The 15,176-nt window shown below is 41.3% G+C and overlaps 1 protein-coding gene across 3 annotated transcripts in view; it reads left to right on the top strand.

Annotated features, from left to right (window-relative positions):
• Window positions 1-15,176, top strand: part of LOC118793199 (follistatin-related protein 5-like) — a 125,279-nt gene that overhangs the window by 78,577 nt on the left and 31,526 nt on the right. For all 3 annotated transcript variants that reach the window (XM_036551257.1, XM_036551259.1, XM_036551258.1), the window contains exon 7: window positions 9,688-9,854. In XM_036551257.1, the coding sequence (XP_036407150.1) occupies window positions 9,688-9,854 (167 nt within the window). The remainder of the gene's footprint in view (window positions 1-9,687; window positions 9,855-15,176) is intronic.

Below are 15,176 nucleotides of genomic sequence, written 5' to 3' on the forward strand. Positions count from 1 at the left end.
GCAGATATACATTTTCTTATGTGTAGAGACTTCATAGAGGCTCCAGTTAAAGCATATACAGAAATGCACTGAAGTTCTTTCAAAGGAATTTGGGGTTAAATTCTCAAACATCATCAATATAAATTAAATGAAATAAAGTAAAATAAGAAATCTAACACGAGCAATACATATTCAGCATGTGTCAAGCTTTGCAGTATATTACAAGATACATAATTTGATAGCACATGCGTGAAATAACATATACCATATAAAAGCAGCAGTAACTGACATGGTGTATTTACAGGGGTTCTATTTATGGAATATATGGGTGAATCTAATGATCGATAACTGCGCCGTAAACTCTTGATTTGGCAAAGGCTACAGCTCTTAAACGATTAACCAGGCTAAAGAGCCCACTGGGTCCGTGGTTGAGCCCCGCTGGAACTGGAATTGTACTCCACTGTGCATTGTAAATGGAACAGTTGACATTTCTTCCATTTTTTATGTGACCTGAGTGGGTGGTGCCAGACCGCACATTTCAGGCAGACTAAAACAGAGAACAATAACCTCTCATTATTACCCGCATGGCCGTAAGCTGTGTAATAGTCTCGAGTCTGATTTCCTTTGCTCTCCGCATGATGCTTTCATTAAACTCCAGAGTCACCTCTCCTCCCATTGCGGTCGTTAGAAGTCGGAAAACTCCGGCCCGATGCTAAATGAGGGGATTGTGGAGATACTGAATGAGTACTGTTCAAACTCTGGCCCTTGCAGGCGGATTAGTCTCTGCTTGCCAGAGAACATTGTTCTTCCCCCTCGAGGGCCATGGAACGAAACCAACGTTTTAAGGAGCTGACACCATAGAGACGAGCCGGGTTTGATTTGTAGCCTGTGGCACGATAACAATTAATGGACACCCCGTGCTTTCGGGTTTGTTAATTCGCAGAAGCCCCCACTGTGCTTATAGCTCACACACTTCAAGGAAGAGTTTTAAATTGGCCTCATAACACAGGGCTCCTTTTATAAAGTATAATATGATGGATGGTATCATGAAAACTGTGAAAAAAGTTTTGACTTCAGTGAATGGGAATCCTGGAAATTACTTTGCTTATCATTATTATAACAATGACATACATTTTATTTCATTTTCTTGCAGTCCCCCAATGTCAAAGAAAGTTAAATGGCTAATGTCTCACAAAATGGAGTGACAAGTTATTCCATGTAACTTGGAGCTGCAGTCTCTGTAAATTCTACATTCAAATATTAATGCCAGTCAGAACAGACTCAGGTGGTATCAGTTGATGTCAGCGGCCACTGGGGCTCTGTCATGTCTGTGAACACTATGTCAAACAACAGTGTTTACCCATTTAACATTTACATGTGAAAATCGATGACAGTTTTACCTCAGATGGGGTGTTTTAATATGAGGTTCAGCTTACCCACTTTCTTTTGAAGCCTCTCAAATATGGAGGAGAGGGTGCAAACTCAGGCTGGAAAAATACATCTAAGACTAAATCATTCAAATCAAAAGAAGACTTGATGAATTGGGCTCATAGTGCTCAACACTCTGAGTTTGTTTGTAGTTTGTAGTTTGTTTCCTGTTTGGACAGGAAGTCATCTTACCATGTGATGTGAATTGAAAGGTAATAAAGGTAAATCGAAAAGGTAATGTCTCTGACCCTATGAGACTGAATTTGTCCATCCATATCTGTGTGAATGTAGTGCTGCATTTTGGAATCTAGTGGAATGTTAGAATGAAATGCCTCTACAGGAATATTCATGACTCCCCCTTCCTGTCCTTGTAATGGTAATGTTTTACTGTAGGTTGCCATTACATTCATAATCTGCTATATAATAGGTTTTTCAGAATTCTTCTAGAAAGCAACCTAATCTACTCATGTTCGTGTATTCAGCACAGACAAATGAGGCGGTCTAAGGGTCACTAGCAATTAGGACTGTGCTGCACCGCATCCTTTGCACCTCGCCATTAAGATATTCACAAGGAGTTTGAAGCAATTATGCAGCGTCTCCGTGGCCACTCGGCCACTGCTGAACGCAGTGCTTTGCCAGGCTGGCGGGCCTCAGCGCAGCTTTCTTAACGCTCGGTAGCTGTCCTCAAAAACTTTCCACTCATCAAACCATGCCCATGCACGGAAGTCTGTGTCATTCAAAGCTGATGACACTATGATAAGCCTTGACATCACTGTAATTCAAAGTGACACCCCATAATGACAATGGGAGACTGCTGAAGATAAAACCTAGATAAGGGGTGACAGATGTAAGAATTATAGAAGTGTCGTAGTCCCTGTAAGCATGCGGCAATACTCATTTGTTTTAAGGTTTTAAAGCAGAGAAGGTTTTTTCCCCTCACATAAGGTAAGCAGTATTAGAATTGGTCCAATTAGTGGCTTCTAAAACCTTGTTGCATGCTAATATATCTCTGTCCCAGGAGGCACCCCCAGCAGCTGCACTGGAGATTAGGCCCCTAGAACATCAGCAGCTCCAATACACTGTGTAAAATTACCATTCATTCCACTTTTATGGGCATCAGTCACTTTATTAGATTAGAACAGCGGGTTCATTGCTGCTGTATTTCAAATTTTGATTTGTTGCCAACTGTGGCATCTAAAATTATCGGTGACTCTGGAGCTCAGTGCCCATTCACTTCAAAAGCATAAATCCATTTTTCACAATCAGAGAGGCGCAAAGTGTCTCCACAGATAGAACTAAGAAATACAATGAGTGGGAGCTTATGGATATGAATTAGGCCCTTGGAACCACAGATCATGAATGTGATAATGTGCAGCGAATTTAACCACACAACCTAAACAGAGTCATTTTGTACATTACCCAGAAACTTACATTTTGAATTTGTTAATGGCCAGTGATAAGTTTTAATAACATCGTAGGCTTTAAATGTTATGTTTAGCAACTCTGTACAAAAAATACTACATATACCTCCTGCTATATACCCACTACATTCAAATCTGCCAAATAAGTGACAATTCAATTGAAACAATGGGACCTCCTTCTCCAAAGACAATAGTTTGTGTCCTTGGACCAACTGGGCTTGAAAAGTAAATTACGACGACACAATCTGTTATTCACAGTGAATGATAAATTGCTCAGCTGTCTTGTTGCATCCAGACGGTTCATTTAAAACGTACGATATGAAAAATGGCACGGTTTGAACACTTTATGCTGGCGCTTTCTCTGTTTCATCTGGAAAGTGGGGAATTGACTTTTAACCAGATGCCTGCAGGCTGGAACCCAGGGTGGAGCATTGTTATTAATACCCTCCAGCAAGTAACTTAACCTGAACTGCTGTGGGAAAAAAAAAACAGTCAGCTGCATAACTGGATGACGAGCAAGGTTGTCAGCTAAGCAAATATACCGTCAAGGTTTTTTTAGATTAAGAAATAATTCCTGGGGAAATTAAAGCTGTGTAGCATCAACAAAGAATGATGAAAATGGCCATGGTGTAAAGAAAAGTCTAATTTCATACTGCATGTTGTCCCATGAATAGTTGTAACTGTTTGCAAGTGACCTTTACACCTGCCAACAAAGGTCAGAGCCGGTTTCACCCAATGTTAATATTTTGTTGGAAAGGAAATCGAGATATCAGTCGCTTCCCTGAATGACAGAAAACCCGACAGCGAATCAACAAAGGGATGCTGCACGGTACCACACAGGTCTCTAATGCTTTCGCATTCAAGGTGATTTTTTTTTTCATCAATTCTCGAAAACATATGGTTAAGAATTCATATATTCCAAACTACCCCTACCCATAAAGCTGTAAGCTCCGTTTTGCGCGCCCTTTGGTGCCTGCTCACATCCAGATTGCTTTCTCCTGACAAACACATTCTTTACGGCGTTACAGGAGATTTGCTTTCGCCCAAGGCGCGGACTAGCAACCCATTATGAATGCGGTCCGAAGTAAATCAAAACTTTGACCCCATCGTTAATCACTAATTACTGACTGGATGTTGACGGTAGGTTCCCCCCTGGGGTGGGACCCAGAACTTTCAGAACTTTGAGCAGGAAAAAAAAAAAACAGCTGCACGTCAAGTCCAGGTTTATAAATTAGGATCAGCGGGAGGGCCCGCATTTTGGTTCGGTGCCAGCCGATCCATAAAATTGCCATTCCTGCTGTGTCCGGGCCTTCTGCGCCGGCTCCTGATGGGGCCTGTTTGCAGATTTTATTTGCCCGTAACTTCACAATGCAATCTCATGAGATCGCCGCGGACTAGGAGTGTCGCTCTGAGCAATTCCAAATCCATTAAGATACAAGGGTGGTAATTGAATGGTTAGGGAGGATATTATTGAGCCAGATAATGTCGGCGTATTCCACACGAAGCCTGCTGAGTTTGAAATGTATGTCTTGTTAAGTGAGATGTTATCGGTGGTTGTTTGCCAGCAGGTCACGGGGAGGAGAACATTAATAGAGCCGCACAAGAGCGCAAATTATAGAGGCCTGAGATGATGATGATGATGGCACACGCATCTCAATCAAGGCGGAGATGATGCGTTCCACAGAAGGGTCAGGCGTTCCAGGCGAGTCATTGAAGTTCTCTGGATGGCTGTTTGTAAGCTTTGTTGCGATAGTTTCCCAATGGTATAAAAACATAATGTAAATTTTTAGAAATCTTTCCTCACAGCAAGTCATGCAGTGTGATTCTTTATTGTTTGCTGAATCGAATCAAAGGGGATCTCATGTAATCTTTGGCATCTTCCCCATTTCTTGCACACATCTCATAAATGGCATTGACAACCAAGTGCATGATATTGTGAACAACAAAAGAAATACTGAGTTCATTCATTACGCAAAGGGTGGACAAAGCACTTTGCAAGTATGTCGGATAGAGGCTGAGCTTAAGGCACAGAGCTTAACACCTTGGGCCTTGAGAAAAAAAAGCCCTGTAATGGGATTCACAGCCATTTATTTACACTTATAAGGATGCCTAAAAGAGTCGCTAATGATTTGAAATGCTCTCAGGCACATATTGACACTGAGTTCAAAATGTGTAAGAGGCATCAAGGCGTGCAGTAAGGTGTGCCACATAATCAAAGGATATGAAAGTTTGTTTCTGGAAAGAAGCTGCAGTGGATGACATGGTATGAATCTTAGGTTGTATAACTTCTATGAAGGTGTCATATATGTCTCTGAAAATGGTGTAAAAGAGCACCAGATTTACTTGTGAAAGTCAGCAAGCAATGCTATTTTCTTAGCAATAACATTCTCATGTTGTGTTCTCTGATATTCAAGATAATACTGGTTCAGAGCTTCCAGAGAATTAGGAGTAATGAAGATGGATAGAAATTATGTGAGTGAAATGCATAGCGCCTTTTGTTTGGCATTTCCTCAGAAGGAAAAATCCAGACTAATTTGCAAAAGATCTTAAACCGGGAGAATGTTGTACATATTTGAAATTGTTACCTGCATTGATGGAGGCATGCTTTTACAATGCTGAATTTTATTTTAATTTGCAGGCCTGTAATTGTCTCATTGCTTTCAAAACCCTCTCTCCCATGTTGAGCAATTCCCTATTGTGGGCCAGCGAAGTTCTCATAATTATGCAGTACGGTTCTTAAGCGCCACAGCTGTGAGCACAATTTGGAGCTTAGTTGAAGGTATGAGTTAAAAAAAAACTGTCTCACTGTCTGAGTTTTCGCTGTCCTTGTAAATTTGCCATGGATGATTTGTGCAGGTAGGAACGCACTGTTTTTTTGTGCATCCTATTTGTCAACCTTTGAGACTCCCTTTTTTATTATTATTTTTTTTTTTTTGCTGTGAAGCTCGGAAACGTCAACGGAGAAGCGGAAGGGTTGCTTGATGCCTTTATTCTGGCTGAAAGAGATTCCGATGAAATCCCATGGAGGGTGTTCAGCTGTGCAAAAAAAAAAAAAAAAAGAGAATGCAGAAACGCTGTTAAACACAAAGACCTCACAGATTTAATTTGGCATTGATCACAGGATGACACATTACCCGTTGTGTGTGCAGGGAGTGCTTTTCACAGTTTGAAAGCCTGTGCCGAAAAGCATGGAGGCTACATTTCTCAGAGCCCCGGTGGTTTGTTAATGCATATGCTGGTGCAGGTTTAGCAAATGATTATAGTACAGCGCAATAAAGTAAAGCAGTGTCCAAGCAAATGTGAATTTTGTGAAGTACAGCCCCATGAGAGACCTGGGAAAGGGCCATTGCTTTTAAATGGATTCTCCAGTTTGCCTTTACAAACATAATCCCGCCTTTCATTTTGTTACTGTGTGTGCTATTACATCAAAGGCAGCTCGGGGTCGTGAATGTACATTACAGTACTCTGGCAGATATACGAGCATGGATTGAAAAGTTTGCGCCCTTTCCAGATGGGCTTCCCGGAACATAACTGCTTTTACATATTTTATTCAGCACGGTGTCCCCAGTGCATTTGTTCTGGTGATAGTCCCAGGGTTCGAACTATGGGGGAGATTGGGCCCATTAAGACTTGGACCCCCCCAAAAGAGGTAAAGACAACAGCTTGGGGGAGGTCCGAAACATTTATATATCCTTCTTATCTGTAACTGTAAATATTACAAAGTATATGGTCCACTTTAGGGGTCTCTGAAATCGTATTACAAGATTCTTCCAGGAATGAATATGGGAAATATATATCGTAATATCCACAATTGCATTTACAATCCAAGTCTTATTTAGGGGGGCCAGACCCCCCAATCTCCCCTGTAATTCGAACCCAGGATAGTCCACCTTTGATATCGCTGTGTTGTAGTTCTTTTCATCTCTCTTTGCCACCCCAACTCCCCCCACACCCCCTACACACAATCACTTCATTATCACTGCAAAAACATTTACTCTGCTTGTAAGTGAGACTTAAACTTAGGGGAGACACAAAAGTCTGATAGCAATAGAAATGGAGAGTAAATGCTATTGACGATCAATTATTTTTTCAGGGTTTTAATCACTGCTTGCTTTTTCAGTTTTTTCCCTTTCCCTGGTTAGGAACTTGTTCAGTGGTTGTCTTGAGCAAAAACAAAGATATCTGTCCATAATGAGGCATGCTTTGGTGTGGAAACTGAAAGTCTATGTAAATCAGTTCAAATCCCCACAGACGAGCTTCTAACAGAGCCTACAAATGTTTCCATCCACCCTCATATTTACCATATCCAGTCATATTAACCTTAATGGGCCATTCTTATTATATGTGCTCCTAGCTATAAGTGAAGACCTTAACTTAGTGGACCTTAACAGAGTTGTGACTGAATCAAACTCGCATACCATTATCAGAAATTTCTGCGCGCTCCTCAAATTGAAAAATCAAACTTGCATTTCAAAGAAATCAAGGATGCAGTATGGGAGTGAATCATTTACTTTGGCACAATTCTATCTGTTTGGCTTCCCTGAAATAACCCTGCTAGCTGTACCATGAAGTCATTCTCTGTGTGAAATCTTGCAATTTGCAGCTAATTGTTTTATTAGATTGTTATTCTCTGTTTGTGTCTTAGTTACACAGTCGTGGCCAACCAGGACATTGTTTTGAATGCTTTATTGTTCACTTCTGAGATTGGTTGTTACATCATTTTTGTGTTTCGGATTATGTAAGATAACGTCTGACATTGCCTAACAATTATTTTCCCTCAGAATATTGCAGGAACACTCTGTGACAGCATTTTAGGGTTGCTGCCACTATTATCATTTTTGGTTTGTATTTGTACTTGTATTTATACTGAGATGCATTAAATGTTAAAACAGGCAGACCCCTTTTATGGCAGGGACATAAACAATGTCTTAATTAATCTTTCCCAAAGTTTAAAGGACGTCAGAAACAATACATCCAATGATACATCTAACGCTCAAGACCAGTCAGTGACATATGTCTCTTGTCAACACTATACAGTTCGCAACAATCAAGTGGCATTCATTGGATTTTAAAGAAATCGTGCCAGACAGAGGAATGAAACTATTTTGATGTGGAAATTTGGCAGGACACTAATTATGCAGTGTTGCTTTGGAAAAAGCACAAAGGGGCCCGCACAGCACCTAATTCTGCCACCCCTTGTTCCTCCTCTGCTGGGTTAATACTTCTACTCAGACCCCGGCTTTCATTACATTTAGTGTTTCATGCCTCCAGGAGCAGAACAAATTGAGTTAGAATTTCCTTTAGCTGGAAGTATAAACCTATCCTCATTACCCAAGAGAAAAATTAAAATCGCACCAGTCTCGTTATGTAATGAAACGAGCGGACAGTGCAGTAACAATCACACCGTGTCCAATGAAAAATCAGATGTGACATGTCATTAACTATCAGCTTGCTAAAGGGCTACATTCAATTGGTGTCCTTGGTGTATTACGCACTAAAAACTCCCATTTCGGCTTTTTGTTTGTTGCTCGTTTAAAACGCATTATTTTGTTTTGCTCTTCCTTTCACTGTCATTAACTGTTTCCTAATGGCAACATTAAATATTTCTCTGTGTATCTTATCTCTAATTCTTAAATAAATTATTTTTTGTTTGGCTCCATGATCAGTAATCATCTAAGATTAATTTAAGATGCGTTAAATGTGTAGAATACAACCTTCCTTTCAGTTCTCTTGTTACTCCTAATTAATGTGATTAATTTAATTTCTTCTCTTTTGTTTGTTCCTTTTCTATTAGAAAATTGTATATTAGCATTCAGTCATTAGGTTTTCCTATCTGTGAGTGTGAACAAACGGGTTTGTGTGCTTTCACTTTGTTACCTGTGCGCTTGCTGATCGGGATGTAGGTCACGAGCGTTCCTCTCGGGGCTCGAAAGGAGCCCGTTCACCATTCTGTCTGTACATCCACACTGTGGGTCTCAATTAAGCACAGCTCTGCACTGTTTCTGCTCTGGATAGGGTAGACACACTAACCTAGGCTACTGTGCAAAGCACCTGCGGCTGAACACAGCGCAGCCAATCACAGTATCACGTTCACCACATTATCTACAGCTAACGCATATCCAAAAGTGTAGAGGGTTTGTGCTTGTTTCTTTTGTTTTACTGTATCTCCATTCATGTTTTTAATAGAGCCCACTGGTTTTGGACTGTCAGTGTATATTTTGATGTCCAATCTTGAAACCTATCCCAGGAAGTAAAAAATGTGATTTCAGATGTAGACATGTACAGTGAGCAATATGAAGCATTTCAAACATTTATAGTTTTTGAAACTTTAATGGGCTGGGTGAACAGCATTTTTTTTCCGTTATTCCATTTGAATTAAACATTTAATGAGGTAAATAATGAATGACTATAACTGTATATTTTCAGCTTAATTACACACCATTCCCATGGAAGAGGATTTTGAAAACTAAACACAGCTGCAATGTAATGATAAATAAAGTGGTTGGTTACATTGTATCCACACATTTGCATATCCTTTTACTTTCTCTCTACAAAATGTTTGCTGCAGACTCGTAATTTCCAAAAAATAAAGGCAAAGAAATATTTCATTAAGTTACTTTAACATCTGCAGGCAGTTCATGTTCTTGGAGAAATTCTGGCCATGTTGGACATATTTGTCTTTGTTTTTTGTGCTTCCTTGAAGGAATCCAAAATTGAAACTGTGTCATCCTGCCTGAAACACACACACACACACACGCGCACACACACACACACACACACACACACACAAACACAACCACAGGAAAAAAATCAGCAATATAGAATGTTTACCTTTTACATTTGACATTTCTCTTCACAGAGGTGCTTCAGCTGACCCTGCCTGAGGATCAGCGGTTGAGCATCACCACAGTAACAGTAGGCCAGAGTACCGTCATGAGCTGCGCCATCACGGGCATGCAGCGGCCTCCCATCGTGTGGAAGCGCAACGGTCAGGTCCTCAACACCTTGCCTCTGGAGGACATCAGTGTAAGTATCCGACTGTCACCTGGACTGTGGCAACAGGCTGTAATGGCTAACCTGCAAGCACCGGGTTTGAACCTAAATTACGCAAAGAACCCTCTCTACATTCTTCAGTGCTGACACTGTGTCTGATGACTGACAGGAGGACCGTGTTCACTCTTTGAAACTGAACACTATGTCTGAAATAGTGCTGGTGTGGCTGAGAGGGAGGTTCCATAGGCATATTTCATTTTATCATATGGGCGTCAGTGAAGACAAAAGGTTGCATCAGGGTACTTGCAACCTGAATTATGGGGCACTACTGCTGTACCCTTGAGCATGTTATTTAACCTGAACCATGTTTAATATCCAGATGGCTATTAGAAAGAGTAAGTGCTGCGAGTTGCCTCGGTCAGGGTGGTTAAGGGCACCTGAACTGCAAACAAACAACAGTGATCAATCATGAGCTACGAACATGTGCTATAATACAGTGCGCTGTCTTTACAAAGGTCAGGGGAGGGGAGGAGAGGAAAGGGACAAACAACGGAAGCCCTGTTCCGGCTGAACGTTTACCTGGTGCCCTCAAAGCTCCGATGTGTCAGTTTGATCCTCGTCAAAGGGAAACCGTGGAAATGAAGGTACAGGAGGTCAGGGAGGTAGCGTTTCAGCAGGTGACAGCCAAGCTGTTCCACTCTCAGCGTAGCTGGGGCGACCCTGCCGGAGCAGGCCCGAAGCTGTCACTAACATGACATCACACGTTTATGACCCTTTAAAGTAAGACAAGGAGCTCACAGCTGCTGATAGCCGCTGTTCACATAAGAACAAGGAAGTGTTTACTCAGGTAGTCCCCTGTTGTCGTTTCCTTGCATGTGATAGCACAGGCACTGTTGTGATGTTAACTACTTCAACAATTAACAACTGCAAATTGTAAACCATATTGGACCAAAAATATATAGACCAAAAAGTGGACTAAAAATATAAAGATAAAATATATATTTTTTCTGACATTATTTGTCAAATATGAATGGATACAGGTGCTCTGTGTATTGAAGGTCTAGTAAAAATGCTAAAGTTGATGCTTAGCAGAGAAAGCTGCCCCTAGTGGCCAAAGCAATGCTAATGCATAGAGAGTGCATGCAGCAAACAAGACTGTTTTTCATGTTTTCTTTTCCATTTTGGCCCAAGCTTTTGAATCCCTGATTGAGCTGTAACCTGTGCAAGGGAATGCCGAAGCAAGGTGCATGTCAATATGAATCCTCTATTGCACCTGCCCACGGCGAAAAAATAACTAAAAAACATTAGGTTAGGTGCTCCGCTTTAATGAAATAGCACCGGCGAAATTCCACCTCTTAAGGTGAAACAAAAAAAGGTAATACTCTAGTAGGGAATTCTAAATCATACAGACCTACTCATTGCGTTAAGCTTTGACTTTTTTCCCCACTGAGCTAAATACATCCTTCCTTAGACATAGTTAGACCTCTGTCAAAACAGTTGTTTTATTTGCTGCCTTCATGTCAGCGGTACAAGCATGCCACCTGCAAAACCTTCATTTGCGAAAGAAAGCTTTATTCCTCATTCACAGGCTGGCTTCTTTTGAATCCCTGGCAGTTCTCAAATGAAGGTTGAACTCCAGCCTGCACGCATCAGTTTTTGTTTTCCAAAGTCCGACCCTGTAACCTTGGCATCGCACATAACAACTCCTGCAATCCCTCCACCTCTCCACCCCCCCCGTGCTGTTGTTCCCACAGCTCCAGGGGTTCTAAGAAGAGGTGCTTACCTAAGTGGCTCCCTGGGGTGTTCTGTGAGAGATGGCCTCACAAACCAAACAATCATTCATTAACGCTCAGTAAAGTTAACCACATGTGGCCTGATATCTCACGGTTTTTGATGACAAATGCCTCACATTTTTTGTGGGTACATACACCATATCTCATCAAGGTTCCATACACAGGTATGCAGGAATTTAGCATAGTTTCTGGAGAGACTGCAGTGAACATACTGTGGTGAAATAAAAGGTACTCAAAGCAGAATTAATATTCTTTCACCATTGCTAACAGTGTTGAAGTGTAAACCGATACTGCAGCATTAGACTGGACGAGTGACTAGTATGTAGGAACTCACAGAACAGAAGGAATGGTATGAACAGAAAATTTCAGTGCTGACATGTGACTGGGCACACACTCTGTGTTTACTGTAATTCAGGGCTTCTCCTGCTCCTGGAGAGGTGCCACCCAATTTATTTTCAGTTTCACCCTCAATAACCTGTTTGTGGAGAAGTGGGGCCACCGGGTTACCGGCCACTACCGATTAAACCAGTCACTTGATTCAGTGGGTTAATGTGACAGATACCTCAATGAGGTATTGATGGTTTGATGAAAAGCTTTCTATTGGGGCCTTTTATATTTCTGTTCAATAACTAGCCCGTTATGGTTAACTTACATATATGAATAAGAGTATCTATACTGGTCAGTGAGAGATGCACACAGAAAGGGGAAACGCACCTTTATTAATTAAACTGATGTATTTCATGACAAAAAAACATTGCTTTTCATCTATCACTGAAAGTTACAGCCAAACCATACTGTGATCTGATCTGATGACTCTCTAACTAGAAGATTCTAATCTCAGCATGTAAATATAATGAGACATCAATTGTCTTACCTCGCCATAGCAAATGACTGGTGTATTTCTAAGCAATTATCCAGTTACCACACTCATCCAGAAATAAGTGAAACTGAAAGCAAACTGTATGGTAGGTCTTCAGGACCATGGTTAAATATAACTTTTGTAACCATGGCTGGTTTTGAAAGAAATGAAAGAGTATCCTGTTATTAAAATAGGTTTTTGTCTAATGGTTACTTCCATTTCATGATTAAGAATGAACATGTTCAATGTGTAGTCAAGCTACAAAACCAGCTGTGCCATTTGCGGACAATGACTAGGAGCCCACAGCAGTGGAGCAAATTGTCTTCATTATGCTAGGGATAGGGGTGGGCCGGTCCACCAGGGTTTTCATCTCACTGCTCTCAGGCACTGTGACTTGTCAGGTGCCTTCGAGTTGCTCCGATGATGTCAGCAGAGTAGCGCCTATCCTCCAATGAGCACCCACACCAATACAGTGTGCTGTCTAACTTGTAGTGTATAAAAATCTGGTGGCTGCATGCTATTGCGGCAGAGGATTGAATCTGCCTTGCGTCAGTAGTCCCGGGTGAGTGTAGGTGGTTGTCACTGTGGGACAAGCCTAAATTGGCACCTCAAAAATGCATAAAGAGGAAAAAAGCAGAAAACAATTGATAAATAACATGGAAAAAGTCAAATGGAAGTCAGAAGGCAGTTGGGAAATAATTGAATTTAGTGTGATTTCCCAAAATCCACTGGATGCTAATGATGCCAGTAGATCAATGATGGCCTTTCCAATTGCAGCCTGACTCTGGATGTCCACCAAACAAGCTTCCTAATTCTCAAAGCAAGCGATGCATAAAACTAAGTAACACCTGGTACCCACAATGCTACTGCTCATCTCTACATCTCCCTTGCAGTATAACTAATATAATAAATGTTCTATGATTTTCAGTCAGACTACATTTTGCTAACTCAATTTAGAGTAGAATCTCTCTTGTATTTGCTTTAAGCGGCTATATACGAGGCTATAATATTAACTGTATGAATTATTGACAATATGGCTTTTCAAACATATCCACATCGCAGGATATATTTCGTGGAACCCCTCAGGGATTCCCCTGTTTTTTCGGAATTCAAGTGAAGCTGTCTCTCCGTTTGATAAGAGGCTTACAATAATTCCACAGATTCTCGGGTTGCGCTCCGTTGCATCACCGTTTCCAGCTCCGCCGCACGAGAGGAGTAAAGAGCGAAAAAAAAAAACAGCCGGCGATGAATACAGATCGGGAGGCACGTGCGGTCGGGCTCGGCGCCACCTCACTCTTCTGGCACGGAGTGTTTTGTGTCTTCGCCTCTGAAACCAGCGGTCTGGACTCCCGGCGAATGGAATGCCATCCATCACCCTCGGCGGCGACCTCAATGCTGCTGCCGCCTGGCTTGTAGTTTACTACAGGCCTTGGTTGTAGATCTGAAGAGGTGGTCTCCTTGTCTCTGTGCTATATTGTTAGTGAAGATATATCCTTCGCTGTTTCGGCGCACTGCAGGACAGGGTTTGATAGGACCACATGATGAATGGCTCTTAAAGCACTTTCACAGCCACGCCACAGGCACCTTGGAAGTCTGTGTTTCTGTTCTCTGGTTTTATGAAGAAATACAAATAAAAGGAGAGGTAATGCATGGTGCATTTATATAAGGGTGCTCGCGAAGCTGTATGAATGGATTTGACAACGTGTACTAATGCTGTGGATTTCAATATTAGGCAAGTATTGTAAAAAAAGAACATGTCTACTTCATTTGATTTCAGTGCTATAGTTCAGCGTTTCTCAAACCTCTCCTGGAGTACCCCCTGCCCTGCAGGTTTTAGATCTCTCCCTGCTCCAACACAGCTGATTCAAATGATCAGTTTGTTATTAAGCAGCTTCAGGAGTTCATAACGAGTGGATCATTTGAATCAGCTGTGTTGGAGCAGGGAGAGATCTAAAACATGCAGGGCAGGGGGTACTCCAGGAGAGGTTTGAGAAACGCTGCTATAGTTGATATAAAATCATGTGAAGAAGCTGACTGATACTTCCTTGTAACAGAGCTGGCCGATGCTCTGCACATAAATTAGCAGAAGGAGTAAAACTTTAAAATTAAAAAAAAAAAAAACTCACAAACACAGGAGAACCAGTCTAAAACCTCCAGCACAGCAAAATGGCTTGCAGCAATCTCTGAACCTGGCCACACACCTGTATATAACAAGCCTTAATTAGTGCAGGTGTGACCAGTTAACTGGCTCTCAGACAAAGACAAACAAAACAATGAAACAATCATTAAATCAAGAAACATAAAACCTGTCCCAGTTGTAATTGATTGAATAAAGCGCTTATTTTACAAGATGGAAAGTAGACAATGAGGATCCTCAATTTAACCAATTAAACAATTAACAAACATTTAACCTGTTGGGGGTGAGGTGAAGGGCTACTCCTTCACATTCCTCCATTAAAAATGGTTTTTGTTTAAAAAAACACAGGAATGGAATTGCTCAAATACTCAGTAGTTATGATAAATAAGACTGCTATAAGTTAAAAAGAACAAACGTAAAAGGGTAAAATGGATAAAAGCCAAAAAGTAAACCAAAACTCTCCCCAGTACTGTCCTTACTTATCACCTCTCCTTCTGTCTCTCACAACCTACCTCACTTTTAAACACCTGGAGGGCGTGGCTTTTCAGGTTGACAATTACCTAATT

The sequence above is a fragment of the Megalops cyprinoides genome, chromosome 18 (genome assembly GCF_013368585.1).
Source record: "Megalops cyprinoides isolate fMegCyp1 chromosome 18, fMegCyp1.pri, whole genome shotgun sequence".
In the NCBI taxonomy this organism is placed as follows: Eukaryota; Metazoa; Chordata; class Actinopteri; order Elopiformes; family Megalopidae; genus Megalops; species Megalops cyprinoides.